The 19849-nt window shown below is 36.5% G+C and overlaps 1 protein-coding gene and 1 pseudogene across 1 annotated transcript; one reads left to right on the forward strand and one right to left on the reverse strand.

Annotated features, from left to right (window-relative positions):
* On the forward strand, positions 1567–19530 carry CETN3 (centrin 3). Its single transcript, XM_005683427.3, has 5 exons — positions 1567–1725; positions 3702–3837; positions 5953–6067; positions 14138–14329; positions 19130–19530. The coding sequence occupies exons 1-5, from the start codon at positions 1709–1711 to the stop codon at positions 19171–19173; spliced, it is 504 nt and encodes a 167-aa protein (XP_005683484.1). The 5' UTR covers positions 1567–1708; the 3' UTR covers positions 19174–19530.
* Positions 10642–12025, reverse strand: LOC102177521 (annotated as a pseudogene).

The following is a 19849-nucleotide window of genomic DNA, read 5'->3' on the forward strand; positions in this document are numbered from 1 at the left end:
CCATTGTTTCCCCATCTATTTGCCACAAAGTGATGGGACTAGATGCCATGATCATAGTTTTCTGAATGCTGAGCTTTAAGCCAACTTTTTCACTCTCTTCTTTCACTTTCATCCGAGGCTTTTTAGTTCCTCTTCACTTTCTGCCATAAGGGTTGTGTCATCATTGTATCTGAGGTTATTGATATGTCTTCTGGCAATCTTGATTCCAGCTTGTGTTTCATCCAGACCAGTGTTTCTCATGATGTACTCTGCATATAAGTTAAATAAGTCAGGTGACAATATACAGCCTTGACGTACTCCTTTCCTGATTTGGTACCAGTCTGTTGCTTCTTGACCTGCATACAGATTTCTTAGGAGGCAGGTTAGGTGGTCTGGTATTTCCATCTCTTTCAGAATTTTCTACAGTTTGTTGTGATCTGAAAGTCAAAGGCTTTCGCATAGTCAATAAAGTGGAAGTGGATGTTTTTACCATCTTTACTTACCCAAATTTAGCTCATCCTTCTAGGCTTAACATATATGCCATCTCCTTCAAGAAGTCTTTCTTATACCTTCTGTGTTCGCTCTCTTCTCTAAACGTGTACATGTATCTCTTTATATTTATGCCACAGTTTTATATATTAATATCTTCCCTCTTCTGTTACTGGACACCTACTCTCTGGCTATTTCATTCCTTTTTGAGATTTGCAGTTTAGCTCAGTACTTTGTGATTTTTCACAGCAAGATTCCATTTAATGCCACAAATATCTACGGAGCAGAGGCATCAGACATTTACAACGAATCATACATTGTTTTAGGCACTAGGAATAGTGTTAAATGAAGGATATAAGCCTTTTAAGATTAGTAGGAGAGACGAACAGGTAAAGATATTAAATGTCCAAGTGAGCTTTAAGAGACTTCGTTTGGTGGTGAAGATAACATCATGAGTATAAGCAGCTTACAGCACTCGAAAATAAAGGACAAAAACGAACAAACCCGTTCAAAGGAGGAATAGGGGAGCAAATGGCCCTTTAGGTACAGCTTCAACCTTAAATAGCCTAATAATCCAACTCAGTGATTATCAAAATATAATCCGCAGTATCTGCTTCAGAATCATTTGAAGTTTGTATAAAAAAATGCAGATTTACACCTACTAGAAATTAGAATGAGTGATATTTAAATCTGCGTTTTAAACACACTCCCCATGTACTCAAAAATGTACAATACAGTAGAGTCAAGTTTCGCAGACACAGTTCGAAAGCCGCTCACTCCTTCTAGCCGGAGGAGAGTCTGCGGCGTATCTCATCCCTTCCCTTTCCACCGGGTCTCCGGACACTGGGCCACACGCCACAGCCTTTCTGGTCAGAGGCATAGCTCGCCACCTCCCACCTGAGTCCTAGCTTCTCTAGGATTGGGGTGGGGCGTGGGGGTGGGGCGGAAAGCAACAGGCCAATCTAAAGGGGGAGAGGCGTAGCAGGGCATGCCGGCAGGGAGATCTATTTGATTGACGTGAAATATGGCCAATGAGAGCAGAGGACAAGTGACGCTTTCGCCTCAATGGGCAGGACGCTAGCGACTTCAACCAATCCCGCTCAGGAGTGTTTTGCTTTGTGGGAGGTTTTTGAGACCGCTGAGGGTCGTTGGCGTCTGTCGAACGGCTTGTGGAAGTCTTGCTGCTTTGGGTAGGGGGTTAAATTCGTTCTCGAGAGGAACGTCTCAGTCCGAAGAGAAAATGAGTTTAGCTCTGAGGTCGGTAATGAGGAGACGGCAGATGCACTCCACACCTCGCAGCGGGCCCCAGGGCGGTTGTGTGTGTAAGGGAAACAGCTGGGGGCCGAAGCGAGGAAGGGAATGCAGTTTGGGACGAGGGACGGGATCCTTGGTCAACGTTCCCGGGCCCAGACCCCTCCCCTTGGGGGCCCTGGTGAGCTCTGCACTTTAGCTGAGGCGGTCATTTCTGTCAGGGCACTGGCTTTAGACCGCCAAAAAGCCGGGCTGTGGTAATCTTGAGGAGGCAGGGAAATATCGCGAGGTTTCAATGCGCGGTGTTTATGCGAGAAACCGGGAAACCAGGCCTTGGAACATCCCTTGGTTCAGTGCCTTGTCCACGGCTTCCACCTCGGCCGACTTTCTGCTAACATGCGTGCTCAGTCGTTTCAGTCGTGTCAGACTCTTTGTGACCCTATGGGCTGTAGCCCGCCAGGCTCCTCTGGGTGTGGGTTTCTTCAGGCAAGAGTACTGGAGAGGATTGCCCTGCCTTCCTCCAGGGGATCTTCCAAACCTGCGTCTCCTGCATTGCAGGTATATTCTTTATCCACTGAGCCACCTGGGAAGCCCCCTACTAATATATTTACCCGTAAATTTTGGAAACAACGCAAAGCCTCTCCTCTTTCTCCTGGGGCCCTGCAAAAGGGTATAATCAGAGGCCCCTTTTAGTGATTTTAGTTGGTAATCTCTTAGCTTTCCTAAATTTTTTGATTTTACCTTTCATTCATTTCCAACCTCTAACCCACTGTTTGTTGCTCCCTCTCCCAACCACAACTAGAATTTTACCTTAAAAGTGTTTATGTAGTTACACTTCAGTAAAAAGGAGGCGAGTTCTGAAGAGGGAATGAAGTCTACTGTCGGTGGGTTGTGAGCTTTTGTCTGGTCGGAATCTTGGGAAGAGAATAACCCCCGGAGTTTCCAAGTTTTTGTGAATTCAGGTCTCTTGTGAAAGAAAGAGCTTTATCATAACCTCATTTGGTCATTTTCTAGTCATCTCTTGCCTTTTTAGAGTAGATTGCACAGAATTAAAGCAAAGTCAACTGGTTTTCACATTTTTAAAGTTTATAGAATTCTTGTTTCAAAGCTTGTACAAGTGTTGTAAGCCCCATTTGAAAATTTGAAATGCTTATATTGGCACCTCTTAAGGAATACATTTCTAGTTTTTAGAGTAAATTACGTTTTTTACTTTAAGTTTTTTCACAGTTTGTGACAAACTGTCTAGATGTACATGCTGAGATTTATGAGACAGTTGACTCTTCACATATATAAATAAAATACCACAAATATTAAGTACTTTTTTGGTGTTTGATATTCGTGGTATGCTTACGTTCATTATTTTGGCTGATTTGTTAATATCAATGGGAGAAATTACAAAAAAGTGCCAAACAGTTTAAAATGTGTAGTCTAAAAATACTAACCAGTGCCAAAATAGTTTGTAAATTAATTGATGAATTAGATTTTTTGGCAATAATTTTGATAATTCTAAGCACTATAAAAGTAAACCTAATATATAGAGATCAACAATTGTGAATTGAATTCTTATTTTTTAAAACAGTCTGTATTGTAGAATGATGAGAATAAGTATGGGTGTTTTGTTTTTTGTTGGGGTTTCTGACAGAACTGTTTCTTTTTCACAGTTCTTGTTTCTTCCACAGTAATATTAGTGGGAATGAATACAAAGCTAGGAAGAAGGAAAAGCTAGGTCCTCATTTCTTTTAATAACCTTTTAAAACTGTAAAACTTTTCAGTTTTAGGGAGGTACAAATTTAAAGCAGCTTAGACAATGGATTGAGCAGGGCTTTGATTCATGTAAGGAAATTTTTTATAAAATACTTTTTAGAAGTTTAAAACATTCATTGGCTAATTTTTTTGTTGCATTTTTGGAATTTTATCATTTAGAAGCATATGACAATAGGATTAAAGTGGACTAAATAGACTTTTTTCTTATCATTCCATAGAAATGACCTTGTAGTAGACAAAACAAAGAGGAAAAAAAGAAGAGAACTCTCTGAAGAACAGAAACAAGAAATTAAAGATGCTTTTGAACTATTTGACACAGACAAAGATGAAGCAATAGATTATCATGAATTAAAGGTAATACACTTAAAATGTATCTTTTCTATTAAAATATTTTGCATTTTTGTCCACTGATTAAAAATGCATTTCTAAATATTTTAATTGAACTGGTTTTGGAAATGTAAACCACTTTAAACTTTTACTGTTAAGCTAAGCTAAGTCACTTCAGTCGTGTCCGACTCTGTGCGACCCCATAGACGGCAGCCCACCAGGCTCCCCCATCCCTGGGATTCTCCAGGCAAGAACACTGGAGTGGGTTGTCATTTCCTTCTCCAATGCATGAAAGTGAAAAGTGAAAGTGAAGTTGCTCAGTCGCGTCCGACTCTTAGCAACCCCATGAACTGTAGCTCACCAGGCTCCTCCATCCATGGGATTTTCCAGGCAAGAGTACTGGAGTGGGGTGCCATTGCCTTCTCTGAAAGTTGAGTAGTACTTGTATCTGTTTAGAAACTCCTTTTCACATGGTAAAATGAATAATATTTTAAATGTAAAAATATATTCCTATAGAGGGGCTTATTTTTCATTCACATAATTAAAATATTTGAAACTGAAGGATTTAAACAGTCTAACCATATTCCTCTTCCTGTTGTATGTTTTTTTTGTTTTTTTTTATGACTCATTCATTTCTCAGATTGAGGCAGTGTTATTTGTTTTCTAATTTAAACATGTTAGTAACAGTCTCAACCTATTTTCTCTTATTCAAATGATATAAGTGGTGTCTGATGTTGATGCAGTGCTAATGGGGAAAAATATCAGTTTTAAGTTTTAGAATTTTTTATAAATAATCAAGGGGAAATTGGTGTTTAAGATAGTTTGGATCTTAAACTCAGCACAGTGAGTGAGGTAGCATCCTTGTGGCTCTTTAGCTTACTTTCCCTCTGGTTTAGTTACCTAGCTTTGATCAGTTCTTCCTTTATAATGGGCTTCCTTTGTGGCTCAGCTGGTAAAGAATCTGCCTGCAATGCTGGAGACCTGGGTTTGATCCCTGTGTTGGGAATATCCCCTGGAGAAGGGAAAGGCTACTCATTCCCGTATTCTGGCCTAGAGAATGCCATGGACTCTATAGTCCATGGGATCGAAAAGAGTCAGACGGGACTGAGCAGCTTTGACTTCACTTCACTTCCTTTATGAGTTGGACGGGACTGAGCGACTTTGACTTCACTTCACTTCCTTTATGATTTCTCTTCTGTTAGTGGCCATTCTTATTATCTTGGTTTGTGATTTTTTATATCTGGAACTTGGTTTCTCCATTTCCTGTACACTGTCATTAGATTCATCTTTCTAAAATTCTTTCATGTTATTCATTGCTCATAAATACTTAGTGGCTCGTCATTGTACACTAGATAGAGTTCAGGTTTTTTTTAATTTGCATTGAATGCCTTCCACACTTTTACTACCACATACTTTTCTCATTTGCTAACTGCTTTTTTTCTACCTGATCTTTCCCCATTCAGGTAAGGTAAAGTGCTCTGTTCACTGTGTTAAGCCTATTGTGTATTTCTTTGTGTGTTTTAGTACTAGTCATTCTTTTCTAAATGCCCTTCTACTCCACTTCATCCAACTTGTATCTCTCCAATAAGACTTCTTTAAATAATAACATCCCTTGTTCTTTGTTACTATTAACTAGATCTTTTCTTTTTCTAAGCTCAGGATCGTGACTACTTACTTGATAGCAGTAAGTAATTGATAACTTACTTGATAGCAGTAAGTAGTTGATAACTTACTTGATAATTAATCATGTTGAGTAATTCTTATTTTAATTTTTTAATCTCTTCTGTTGTATAACTTTTTAGTATTTATGCTACACCTTTTTTTAAAAATTTGGTTGTTAATCCTTTGAGAAAAAAATAACTTGTTAAAATTATCTGCAGTAAAGCCAATACATTGTACAATATATTCTATAAACATTCATTGATTAGTTTGTCATATTAAAAAAGGGATACATAAAAATGAAAAGAAATGCCATTTAATTTTAGTAATGAAGAAAAACTATCACTTATTTTAGAGACAAAACGTGAAAGAATATGCATTATTGATATGTTGTCATCTTTTAAGTTTTAAGAACTGAAGAATTGGAATTCACTTATTTTGTAAAAATTTTTTATAATTTGCTTTTCCCTTTTTATCCAAAAGGTGGCAATGAGAGCCTTGGGGTTTGACGTAAAAAAAGCTGATGTACTGAAGATTCTTAAAGATTATGACAGAGAAGCCACTGGGAAAATAACCTTTGAGGATTTCAATGAAGTTGGTATGTATTTTTACAATTTTGTAAACACTGTTTTACAAAAGTCTTTGTAATCAACAGTTGCCAGGAAGTTATCTGGGTACTATCAGTATTTTAAAAATTCTCTGGGTTATGGAATTTTGTCATTGAACATTGCTATATAATGTACATTATTTTGGGGTTTTTTTTTTGGGTGCTCTTTCTTTTTTGCTAATTTTCAAAGAAAAGATTCGTAGCTTCACTGTAAATGAGATTTATCATTTTGTCTTTTGTTTTGTTCTGAAGATTTTAACCAAACAACTGTTGTGTTGCTTGTTATGGGAAGATGTCTTTCTACGTAATGGGTACCTATATTATGTGATAAAACTAAGAGTGGTCGAGAAATTATTTTCTTAGAGGAAAAGATAAGATCTGGTGTATTTTTGTTTGGAAAATATTTCCCAAGACCATCCAAATATGTGATTTTCGTTGGCACAGTGGGAGAAGAAGAAATTGGTAGCAGTATCTACCAATCTACCATATCTAAAGATATGGTATCTTTAGCCATGTATGAAGGACATGCCTTCAGGCTGACAAAGCATATGAGCGGCTCCATAATGTAGAAGACCTTGAGCTCAATGAATAAAGTCATCTCTTTAAAGTTACTGGTGGCGAGAAGATTGTAGTAAGGGTGGCAGTTGCCAGACTGGGCGCAGAAGAAAACATTTTAGAACGACCAGCTAGGTCATAATCTAAGCATATTATTATTTTTTTAAATGTCTATTCAAATCCTTTGTTCATTTAAAAAAATATTTATTTATTTGGTTGTGTTGGATCTTAGTTGTGGCATATTGGATTTTTCATTATAGTACACAGACACTCTTATTGTGTTACTTGGGCTGAGTAGTTGCAGTGTGTGGGCTTTATGCTCTGCAGCCTATGGGATCTTAGTTCTTGGATCAAATGCATGTTCCCAGCATTGCAAGGAAGATTCTTAACCATGGGACCACCAGGGATATCCTTCTAATATCCTAATATTATGTAATAATAATAATATCCTAATCTTAAATATTTAGTTAGTAATAATATCCTAATAATCATAAATAATAATATCCTAAATAATAATAATATCCTAATCCCAGATATTTAGTTAATTTTTGATATTCTAAGAATCTAGGAAAATTCAGCTGCACACAGACATGCAAAGAAACCTTTAAGTATTCAACAAGAAGTAATATGAGAAAGAAAAGGAATAGCAATTAGTACATGTGAAAAAAAATAGATTCGTATTGTTAGTAATTTTTTTCAAATCTGAAAATTTGAACCCAAAGCAAGGAAGTGGGAAATTAAAGGAAAAAAATCTAGAAGACAAAAAAAGCACCACAGAGAAGATCTCCAACTTATGAACTAATAGGTGATTATTTGGAAAGGAGCTTGTCCCTTTTTAGAGCATCTTCTTTTTTTTCTCTAATTTGTAGGATTTACTTGAGGAAGAGTGCCATCTTCATTTTCCCAGTATTGAAGCTTTCGGGCTTTATGATTTTAGCAAAAGTTTCAACTAGATTGTTTGTAGAAACAAGGTTCAGGATGCAGTAGGAATGATACTACTAGGAAAGAGCTATAATTCAAGTAAATTTGGTCCAGTGTAGTGGTTTAGCATGGAATTTTGGAATCAGATTCCCTGGGTTTAGATCCTGGTTTTGACACCTGCTAGCTGTGTAACTTGGTCATTTTACTTCTCTCTGCCTCATTTTCAGCTATAAAATGGGAATGGTTGTACTATCTCATAGGGTTCTTAGGAATAAATAAGTTAAAAATATGTGAAGTGTTTAACAAAAGAGCCTTATTTATATATAGTAAGTATAGTATATAGTAAGTTCAATTACTATAGTATAAAGTTCAGTTACTATATAGTATATAGTAAGTATATAGTATATAGTAAGTTCAATTGAAAGTGAAGCTCACTAAGTTCTGTCTGACTCTTTGAGACCCCATGGACTATAGAGTCCATGGAATTCTCCAGGCCAGGAGAGAACTAAGGAGGAGGTAGCCTTTTCCTTCTCTAGGGGATCTTCCCAACCCAGGGATCGAACCCAGGTCTCCCGCATTGCAGGCAGATTCTTCACCAGCTGTGCCAATTAAGTGTTTGTTATTACTTGAAAAATTAGTCTTTGTTTTAATGGCTTGAAAATATCATATATGTGTATTGTTGAAGCATAAAAAGTATTCTGCATATATTTATATTTTTCTCATTACCTTTTCCTGTGTATGTTGACGCTCAGTTGTGTCTTACTCTTTGTGACCCCATGTACTGTAGCCCGCTAGACTCCTCTGTCCAAGGGCTTCTCTTGGCAAGAATAGTGGAGTGGGGTGCCATTTCCTCTTTTAGGGGATCTTCCCAACCCAGGGATTGAACTGGTGTCTCTTGTGTCTCCTGCATTGGCAGGAGAATTCTTTACCACTAGCGCCACCTGGTTGTAGGTTATTTTAAGCACTATATAATTGTCTCTAATACTTTTATAAAACACATTGTTTCATCTTAAGTGGATACAGTTTTAAACTTTTGATTTTATTAGCAGTTGAAGCCAGAGTCCTTTGTCATCTCTACCTTTCCTGATCCTCCATCTCTTCTGTGTTTCTAATAGAGCAGAAATGCTGGGTTCCTTCTAGAATAAATGTTCATGAATAAACTTCATCCTGACTTTCAAAGATCAACCTTTTCACAGGCTCAGCACATACTTCAGCTATCCTCAGGTCACTTATTAAGAATATCAACTGTCAGATAAAATTTTATTACTGTTTGGGAATAGTTAAGAACCATGTTTTCTCTCCATTTTTTGATTATTTTAAAATAATGACTGACCACAGGTGAATATATGTTTTATGTGCTGTGCCGTGCTTAGTTGCTCAGTCGTATCTGACTCTTTTTGACCTCCCGGAGTATAGCCCACCAGGCTCCTTTGTCTATGGGGATTCTCCAGCAACCCACATGCCCTCCTCCAGGGGATCTTCCTACCCCAGGGATCGAACCCAGTTTGGGACAAATTACTCTGAATCAGAATAGACCCAGGAATTGAACCAGGGTCTCCTGCATTGCAGGCAGATTCTTCACTAACTGAGCTATCAGGGAAGCCCAGCCCCCTGCTCTAGAGAATAGGAAAGCTAGGATTGGGCTAGCTAGGTCAAGTCTTACATGACATAGAGTTTGGCCTTTAGTCAGCAGAGGATCTTTGCCAGTTTTTTAAAGAGGAGATATGTTTTTAGAGAGGTAACTCTGTTGAGATTATTAAAGATTATGTTACAGAGAAGAGAGATTGTCAATAGAAGATACAGTTGTCCCTCTGTCCCTGGGTTCCACATCCATGGATTCAACCAACTGTGGGTTGAAAATATTAGGAAAAAAATGCCAGAAAGTTCCAAAGAGCTAAACTTAAATTTGCTGAATACTTGGCAATTTTTTGCATACATTTACATTGTATTTGGGCTTCCCTGATAGCTCAGTTGAAGAATCCTGCAACAATTCCTGGGTTGGGAATAGCCACTGAAGAAGGGATAAGCTACCCACTCCAGTATTCTTGGGCTTCCCTTGTGGCTCAGCTGGTAAAGCATCCCTCTGCAATGTGGGAGACCTGGGTTCCATCCCTGGGTTGGAAAGATCCCCTGGAGAAGGGAAAGGCTACCCATTCCAGTCTTCTGGCCTGGACAATTCCATGGACTATAGCCCATGGGGTCTCAAAGAGTCGGATGCAACTTTCACTTCACTTCACTACATTGTATTTACAACTGTTTACATAGCATTTACATTGTATTAGATACTGTAAGTAGTCCAGAGATGATTTAAAGTATACAGGGGCATGTGCATAGATTATATGCAAATACTATCCATTCCAGACGTTGAAATCTGAGGAGAGTCCTGGAACCAGTCTCCCATGGATACCATAGAAACTGAGGGACAACTGTAATAGACTTTTTGTGCTGAGGGTGGTGAGAGTGAAAAGAAAAGGGATGTAGTTACGAGTAAAAAAGTTAGTAACCTCAGTATTCTAGGATATGACTGCTTGGGTTTAAAGTTTAAATGTGATGTTTTCTAATTTGCTGTATTAAGTGATTTTTTAAAACATATTCAGTGTTTTTGTTTAATTTTTTTAGCAGATGATTTATATACCTCCCCAGCTCTTCCTTTAAGTTAGTCTTGACAATTTTTCATAGTAAACTACTTAAAGAGAAACTTTGGTCAAGAATGGAATGAAATCGCAAAGCAAAAAACCCATGAAACAAAACTCAATCTCTGCTGCTTTTAAAAAGCCAACACTTCACCAGTTATACTCAAACAAAACACAGAACTGGAGAAGGCAATGGCACCCCACTCCAGTACTCTTGCCTGGAAAATCCCATGGATGGAGGAGCCTGGTGGGCTGCAGTCCATGGGGTCGCTAAGAGTCAGACACGACTGAGCGACTTCACTTTCACTTTTCACTTGCATGCATTGGAGAAGGAAATGGCAACCCACTCCAGTGTTCTTGCCTGGAGAATCCCAGGGATGGGGGAGCCATAGACAGTGGCTGCCGTCTGTGGGGTTGCACAGAGTCGGACACGACTGAAGTGGCTTAGCAGCGAAACACAGAACAAGGTTTGCACTGCGTGTGTCTGCAGCGCTTCCTGGCAGTGGCTCTCCTCCGATGCCAGTGATGGAGCTGCCCCATGCATCCTGTCTGTCCTCATGCTGGGTCTGGAGGTCTGCTCATCTTCACATTATCCGAAGGCCCCGGCTGGAAGATTCTAAGGTCTTGAAATCCCAGATGGTCATGGCTCTGTCGATGCCGTTAGTGCAAAATTTGCAACAATCTTGGTTGTCCACCTCATAAACAGAGACTTGAATGATGCTGTTCTGGTGCAGTGTCTCCAGGGGCATGTTGCGGTCGTCGGTCATGGCCCGCTTGTCCATGTTGCGTTGGATGTTCTGTTTGGGGATGTCCAGCTTGGCAACGAAGGTCAAGAAGCTGTGATTGTTCTAGTTAAAGAGCATGGGGCAGCAGTCATGGCTAGCAGCCACGATGCTGTTCTCTGAGACAAACGACACACTCAGGAGGGGCAGGAACTCCACCTTCAGAGTTGAGACCTGCATGCTTTTTGAGGTGTTGACAATGGACACAGTGCTGTTGTGGCTGACCCAGGCCAGGCGGCTGCTGCTGGCTGAGAAGCTGACCCCGTGTGCCCTGCCTCCATACTCTGACATCAGCTGACGGCAAGGCATTTTGCCGCCCTAGGGCATACTGGCTGGCTTCCCATCTACTTGTTTAATGTAGGTAGAAAGCACTTTTCATTTGAAGTCACAGGATCCCACTGCCAGCAAAAGGTTTCTGGGATGCCAATCTAAGCTGAGGACCATGGAGCGGGTGGGCTTTTTAATGTGCTTGCTCACCCACCAGTCATTTTCAGACTTGAGGTACCAAACAGAGATGAGTCATGCCCTTCTGCCCATGGCAAATCTATTCTCACTTGATGAAAGTGGCTGCAGGGTTAATTCTCAGGATCACCAGGGTTAGCTTCCAGACACCATCTTTTTAACTCCAGACGTAGGCATTGCGGTGGGCCCTGCAAGTGATGGTGCGGTCACCCTTGGGAGCCCAGTCGGGACCTGTGATGTGTCCGTTGTGCTCCTTGAGTTCCTGAACTTTCACCCACTGGCCCCCATTCTTCTTATAGATGTGGACTTTGTGATTATTTGGGCTAAGGGCGCTTTGGGAATGATCCGTGTTCGAGGCATGAAAGGTGATTGGCTATAGTAAAAACTGATGCAGGGGCATTGTTCTTAGTGTTTTTGAAGCATAGAAAGCTGGGATCGGGGCCATCTGGATGGGCTCGGAGTGTTGAATTTGCAGTCTCTGGTTAGTGCATGCTCATAGACTCTGGTGGGCACGGGTGGAGGACCCTTAAGTGATTTTCACAATGTATAAGATCTAACTGTTTTGAGTGAGTACATTTCTGATAGTATAATTAAGTCATTTGAAAATAGAGTTACACGGACAGAAATTTGTGAAATAGATTCAACCCACCTTTACTGCCTTTCTCTTGATTTATTTTCATTGAAAAAAATATATGTTATAATTCTACTTTGTAGAGCAAGAATAGAACATGAAGGCATGGAGGAGAGTCATCATAAAGTTAAAATGCGTTAGCTGTCCAGAATGATGGGTATTTATACTTCCAAAGAAAAGTTGCATTCTAAGGCAAAGTATTGATAAAAGATTCTATAGACACACAAGTCTGAAGTAACTAACACAATTAAAGCACCATTGGGATAGGAATTTATACATCTTGGAACCCCATCTGTTCCCCAGATCACCCTGTTGCTTCTTTAAGTACATTAATATTTTCAGCAAGCTGCTTTTTTGGTTCACCTGTCATGTAAATTATTTAATTGGTGAAGAAAATTTCTTAACACTTTTTTTTTTCCTTGTCCTGCTTTTTTGTTGGGACTAAATTCAAAATAAGTTGAGTATGAGCCATAAAGTTAAGTGTGGTATTTTATTTTGGTGTTATGGCTATATATATGCCAACTCCTTTTTAACTGAATATTTATGAGCTTTGATGATTTGCATACTTATAGTAATATACTTCAATTAGTTACTTGGAAGACTTTTGTATAAAATTAATGGATAAAAGAAAATTATTGTAGAGGAAAAACTCAAAAAGAGAAAATTATTGAATATATGTGTAGATGATTTAACATTAGCTTGAATAGGTGCTTATTCTAAAGCTCATTCAACCACATATGATGCAGACAGCAGCACAGCAACAGTTTGTGGGGGACTTGAATTGTATTTTTCTTTTGAGTGCATTAAATATTCCAGTGTTTTCTGATTATAAGCCTTTGCAAATTTTTAATGATTCTGTAAACCTCACAGGATGGGATTATTTTTAATGGCACAATGAAAATCATAAATGCCTCTTGTAGTGGTAGATTAACATGTAGAATTACTTCAAAGATTTTTACTTTGATATTTTCAGAATTTTATCTAGTAACTTAAAAAATTTTATACCACAGATTTAAAAATTTTTGTTATTGTGGCTATTGATTAAAGACTGGTTTTATGAAAATATTAAGCTTACTCTTATTATATATTGTTAAATTTAGTATATTAAATAATTTTTACTAGTGAGGCCTGAAATTGCTCACATTTAATTTTAATTTAGCTGTCTGATAGTTACTATCTTGCTGAATAGAACGGATTTGACTTTAGAGAGATCTTCTTTCCAGACTTTTTAATTTTTACTACAATCAGATTCTATCCTTTTAGTAACTTCTTTTGAGAAACCAAGGGGTTCTTCTAAGTTACGAAGATACCAGCAGAATTTTCATATACTTTCTGAGATTGTGTCTTTATCAATGGTGACAGTTAATTTTGTAAATTTGTTAGGGAAATTTGTTTTTAAGTTGTGTTAAATTTGGAGAACAATCAGTATTACTATTAAGTTTAGCCAGCAAACAATTTTTAGTTGATTTTGATTGTTTTGTTGGTATGTCATCTCTACAAATAGGTTACGAACTCCTAGACTTGTATGCTTGATGTCAGTGGAACCTAGTACAGTTCTTAATAGTAGACCTTAAATAAACATGGTATAAATATAGTTTTTAAAAATTTGCTTCTGTGTAATATAATTATGCTTACTCTTAAAATAGGATATTGTTGTTTAGTCACAAGTTGTGGTTGACTCTTTTGCGACCCCACGGACTGTAATGCACCAGGCTCCTTTGTCTACGAGATTTCCCAGGCAAGAATACTGTAGTGGGTTACCATTTCCTTCACTGGGGATCTTCCTGGCCCAGGCTTTAAACCCATGTCTTCTGGTTGTCAGGCAGATCCTTTACCATTGAGCCCCCTGGGAAGCCATATAATAGGATAAATTGTTGATAATGTGAAGGTTAAATTCTAAAATATGGATTTGACTTTTCTGATTTTAGGTTTATCTCAGGGATTTTGTACTTTGCTTTGGCATTTTTATTGCCAAACTAATTTCACAGTTTTAATTCTCATCTAATAATTAGTTGATTTTACAAATGAATGCCTTTGTGACTGTGAAGATTTACTTTTAATCTCTTTTTAACTATAGTGACAGACTGGATATTGGAAAGAGATCCACATGAAGAAATATTAAAGGCATTTAAACTATTTGATGATGATGATTCTGGTAAAATAAGCTTGAGGAATTTGCGACGTGTTGCCAGAGAATTGGGTGAAAACATGAGTGATGAAGAACTTCGGGCTATGATAGAAGAATTTGATAAAGATGGTGATGGAGAAAGTAAGTTTTGAGTAAAACATATATTTCAAATATTCCTACTTGTACACATGAGTAATTTTTTTAAAACCAAATGATTTTCAAGACCCTTTGCAAACTGTCCCTTTATTTAGTGTAAATGTTGTTCATCCTGTAATGGGCTTTTTGCATAAGTATCACACATACTTGGCTTGGAATGAAGCAGACCTTTAAAACCAACTGTACAGGTTATAATATGAGGTTCCACACTTCAAGAAAGTATTTTTCTTTGAGGGTGAAGTATCTGCAAATTTCAGCCACTCAGTAAATTTCATCCTTTAATGCTTTCTTCCTCAACCTTTATGCATGTCTAAGTTTGAGTCTACCCTTCAAATATTTTAAAGTTTTATTTCTTTATTTACTGCTGCTGTCCTAATTCAGGCCCTAATTTCTTTGTTGGAATTTTATAATATAATAGCTTCGTTCATTATTTCCTTGAATGCCTGCTAGTACACAGTTCTGTGTGCTGACTGGTGCTGCCCAATAAGAAGCTGATGTTTTCCCTGCTCTCGCTGACTTAGAGTCTCTTGTAGCCTCCTAATTGCCTTCTCTATGCCTCTAAGCTTCTGTTTTCATCCTAATATCATTCTTTTCCTAAAATGCAAGTTTGGTGATGTCATTTTCATATTCAGACACTTATGATTCTTTAGTGCCTATGGAGTAAATTCCAAAGCCTTTTATGAGATCTGTCCTACAACAGCCATCTCGTTTTATTTCCCACTGTATTCTTCCTCTTTTTACTCTAACCCTCACCACTTATATAGTATGCATACTTTGACAGAATATACTCCAACCTGTCCTTTTATGCTGTGCCTTTCATCATGCTGTTCTTTAATCTAATTGCCAGGTTCTGTCTGCTAAAATGTTAGTCGTTATCTCAGGTTCATCTTAAACTCCCCAAAGCCTCCCTCATTGATCTCTATTTGTAAATGATGAGATTTCCACTGAGGGCCCATTTAGCGAAACAATCTTTTTTGACCTTTTATACATTGCCATCTGTTAGTTATATACATATGTGTCTTTCCAATTATATTGTGAGCCACTAAAGAGCAGTATGGAATCATACAGTGCAAAAAGCCTGAGGCTTTGGAATCATACAGGCCTGGATTTGAATTGAATCTCTACCACTTACTTAGTAGCTGTGTAATTTTGTGCAGGTTGTTACATTTTCTGAGTCTCAGTTTTCCTATTTACAAAAAATCAACTTTAATACCTTTCAAGGTGGTTATGATTATGAATTGAAGATAATTGAACGTGCCTAGCATTAAATGTAAACTTGTTTTCCTTTTTTTTTCTTTTTCATGTTTTTATTCTCTTGCGTTTTCTTGAACGTGATGAGTACTCTGATGTTTGTTGACTTAAGTAGTGAGCAGGAGTGTGTGTTACAGTAGATACATGTTGCTATAGTACCAACTATTCATTTTTACATGAATATATATATTTATATGTTATATACATATATTTATATAACCTTGGAAATACTGGCATGCTTCAATAAGGAGGTAAGACAGCAGCAACTGGTTGTCAACTCAGGTTTGTAGACTGTCTGTTAGAATTGTGCATTATTATACTTTCCCATTATATTTATGTGACTATTATTAAGCATTATGCAACTTTTCTGGGGCTTTCTGGGTAGCTCAGCGGTAAAGAATCTGCCTGCAATGCAGGAAGCTTGGGTTTGATCCTTGGGTCGGAAAGATCCTCTGGAGGAGGGGATGGCAACCCACTTCAGTATTTTTGCCTGGAGAATCCCATGGTCAGAGAAGCCTGGTGGGCTATAGTCTATAGGGTCGCAAAGAGTTGGACACTACTGAAGTGACTTAGCATGCATGCATACAACTTTTCTATTTTTAGTACTAGCTCTTTGAAGAGAATCAACAAGTTGATTATATTTTAAAACAGAGATGATTGAAACTTGAAAAAATTTAAATGACTTCTTAAGGTCTAACTCTAATATTTGGATTTATAATCCGCTGCCTTCATAGTTAAAAAATGTTTGTGTCTTCCCTAGCTGTTGATTATTACTCTGAGTTAGCTTTAAATGAGTTCCTTTATGTAAAGTACTCTCTTCAGTGGTAGAGAGAATCTTGGTGTGTCTGTTTCATACTCTTGCTACTTATGTGTCAAAAGACCAGAGTTATAAACAGTTTCTTTTACCTGTACTAGGTACAGGATTGCTTCTCTAAATAAAACCGTGGTAGTGATATAGAAAGACTCCGTCCCAAGATATATAAACTAAAACACAATAAATCTTTTTGAAAAACGGTAGCAACATTAAAAAACCCCAAGTGGACCATCTTCTGAATAATAATGAATGTTAACATTGAAAGTGAAGTGAAGTTGGTCAGTCATGTCTGACTCTGAGACCTCATAGACTGTAGCCCGCCAGGCTCCTCCGTCCATTGGATTTTTCCCAGGCAAGAATACTGGAGTGGGTTGCCATTTTCTTCTCCAGGGGATATTCCCAACCCAGAGATCAAACCTGGGTCTCCCACATTGCGGGCAGACTCTTTACCATCTGAGTCATCAGGGAATCCCTTTAACATTTATTTAGTACTTAATATATTTTATATTCTGTGCTTATAATGTTACCTTGTGGATTATGTCACTTAATTTTCATAATAGCTTTTTTGAAGTAAATATATTGTTTTACCTATTTATGCTTAGGATAGATAAATATATAGATGGAGAAACTAAAGCTCTGAGAGTTTAATAACCTGTTCAAGGTTATCACAACACAGCAGAGTCCGATTTAAACTCAAATCTCCATAATGACAAAGAATATGCTTTTAACCATAATACTGTATGGCCTCTTATGCTATAAAGTAAAAAATTAGTTTTCTATGTTTATAGAGTTTTTTAAATTACATATTTTTATAGGAAACAATGTGTTAGTAAAATATTCAACTGGCACTTCAGATTAAAATTTGTTATTTCCCTCTGAAGCCAGATAGTCTCTAAGGTAATTAATCTACTTAATTTCCCTGAAATTTTTTAATTTTAATAACATATAATAAGATTTACCCTATAAAATGACTGATGAAAATTTTGTTTGAAAAGGTAGTGTACAAAAAAATGAAGTGGCATATTTGTTTGATTCAACATATATTTTATCAAATGCTTATTTTAAGGTAGGTGTTGTCTTCGAATTATTAAATAAAGGAACTTTATTAGTTATAAAACAGATATAAGATAGGATTTATAGAGAAGGTTATAAAACTAACTTTATTAGTTATAAAACATATTAGATATAAGATAGGATTGATAGAGAAGGTTATAAAAACCAAATGTATGAAGGCATCACTGATCCTCCCAATTGTCTGGAAGTCTCACTGATAATAAAGTGAAGTGAAATGAAGTTGCTCAGTGTGTGAGTGAAGTTGCTCAGTTGTGTCCGATTCTTTGTGACGCCATGGACTGTAGCCTGCCAGGTTCCTCTCTCCATGGAATTGAACAGGCAAGAATACTAGAGTGAGTTGCCATGTCCTTTTACAGGGGATCTTCCCAACTCAGAGATGGAACCCAGGTCTGTCCTGCAGACAGATTCTTTACTGTCTGAGCCAGCTTTTAAGTTTACTTTTTTGGACTTAAACGTTTTGTTTTTAGATATGAAATTATGGAATAGTTTAAAATACTTTTGAAATGCTCCAGTGTTTTGTTTTAAAACTGCATGATGCTTGATTTGAAATTTGAGTATTGAGATTTTACAAATTGAGAGAAAAAGTTTGAGATTTTTAAGTAAGAAAACATATAAGTACTTTGCAGATTTCAAATATTTTAATTATGGCTCTGTTATGCTGTTAAAATGATGTTAGTCAAATCATTCTAAGGCCACTTTCCTTATGTTGTTTTCCTTAAAAATATACTCTTGTTTGCTGTTTTGGTCTAGATGCCTGATTTGAGATTTTTCTAAATCAGGGATTCTTAAATGAAGGTGCATATCAATGAAATTGTTCAAAGTTTTAATATATTTTGATTATGTTTAATAACTAGAGAGGGAAAGGGGTCATAACTGTCATAAGATACTGAAGCGTATTCCTTTAACTGCAAAGGTGAAAGATTAGTACTGCAGTTTATAAAATCATTGAAAGTATTTTGAGTTTTGTATTATAGGTTTTGTATTCTGTTCTACTGTCTGTCATACTGTGTTGTAGATGTTTAATATTGAATGCATGAATTGGTTGTTTTTTCACAGGTTCTGAACAACTCATTCTTCTTAATTCCTTATAGCTTTTTTTGGCACTGTTTTTTCTTTAACTATGTTTCAGTTTTGTTTTCTTTTAAACAGAGGCTTTTATGTCTGTAAAAGTTCCAAAAACAAGTTGACATTTTTTCTATTTTCATCCTTCATAATTCTAATTTACATGTATGATATATTTAAGCTTATTTATTCAGAAAGTGTTTGTTAAATGAACTAGTGGAATAAAGATTATCAAAGAGAGCTTAACCATCTAAGAAATTTAAAATAACAAGCTTTTAAAACTATTTTATTGTGTGTATAAATATTATGATTATGATGGATTTTTTGTAACTTGGATACTATTATGTCCTTTTCCTAGTTAATATTATAGAATATTTATGTTTATTATATTTTATATATTTTGTATTCATGAAGTTCAATTTAATGTGTTCAATTTGCTATAAAGAAGTAAAAGCAAAATACTATGTCTTGGTTTATTAAGAATTTTGTATAATATAAAATTTAAAAATACTTAGTGTAAAATAGTAAAAGTGTTCTCTGAAAAAAATTTGTATTTCTGACTTACATTTTCTTTCTTATCACAGTAAATCAAGAGGAATTCATTGCTATTATGACTGGTGACATTTAAAGAATTACAAGGATAAACACTAAGAATGTTGCAGTTGTCATCTTATATTCTATTTTTGTGCCTGGAGCTGTGTTAAAAAAAAATCTTAGTTTGTTTTTCCGAAAGGACCAAAAATAAGCATCTTATGTATTCATATTTTACTACTGTTAAGTTTCTTATATGAATAGTATTGTTAGTACTCTAATAGTTTAGCTTTGTATTTTATAGTATAGCTTTTATATATAAAGTTAAAACATTGAATCATGTGGTACACATTTTTTGAAGGTTTTTTATTTAGCGTTCATAGTCACTTTTGTTTTGGTGCATATGTTTTTCAGACTTTCTTTAATAAAATGTTTATTTTTTAGTGTATTAAAATTTGGTACATTTTGTTTTATTTTGATTCCAAATGTCTGTTAACTCTCAAGAGTATCTTTCTTAAATCTTTTCTCTTTACACTATTGGTTTTAGAAATAAAAATTGACATACAGATTTTAATATAATAGTACATTTTTCATTACAAGTTTGACATTTGATGTTTCAGTGCAAAATGATGACTCAATATAGGCATAATTCCTTTTTCATGAGTCTTTCAGTTTGGAGGGAAAAAGTGTTGTGCATATAGATTCATTTATCCTCATGTATTATGTTCCATAATACTTTTGGTGTCAACGTAAGTTATGACAGTTAAATCTGG

This window comes from Capra hircus, chromosome 7, assembly GCF_001704415.2.
Source record: "Capra hircus breed San Clemente chromosome 7, ASM170441v1, whole genome shotgun sequence".
NCBI classification, from domain to species: Eukaryota; Metazoa; Chordata; class Mammalia; order Artiodactyla; family Bovidae; genus Capra; species Capra hircus.

Excerpts from the sequence above, each read along its gene's own strand:
- CETN3 (XM_005683427.3), top strand. Across the intron at positions 6,068-14,137 it reads TGAGGATTTCAATGAAGTTG|TGACAGACTGGATATTGGAA; the intron begins GTATGTATTTTT and ends TTTTAACTATAG. Across the intron at positions 14,330-19,129 it reads TAAAGATGGTGATGGAGAAA|TAAATCAAGAGGAATTCATT; the intron begins GTAAGTTTTGAG and ends TTCTTATCACAG.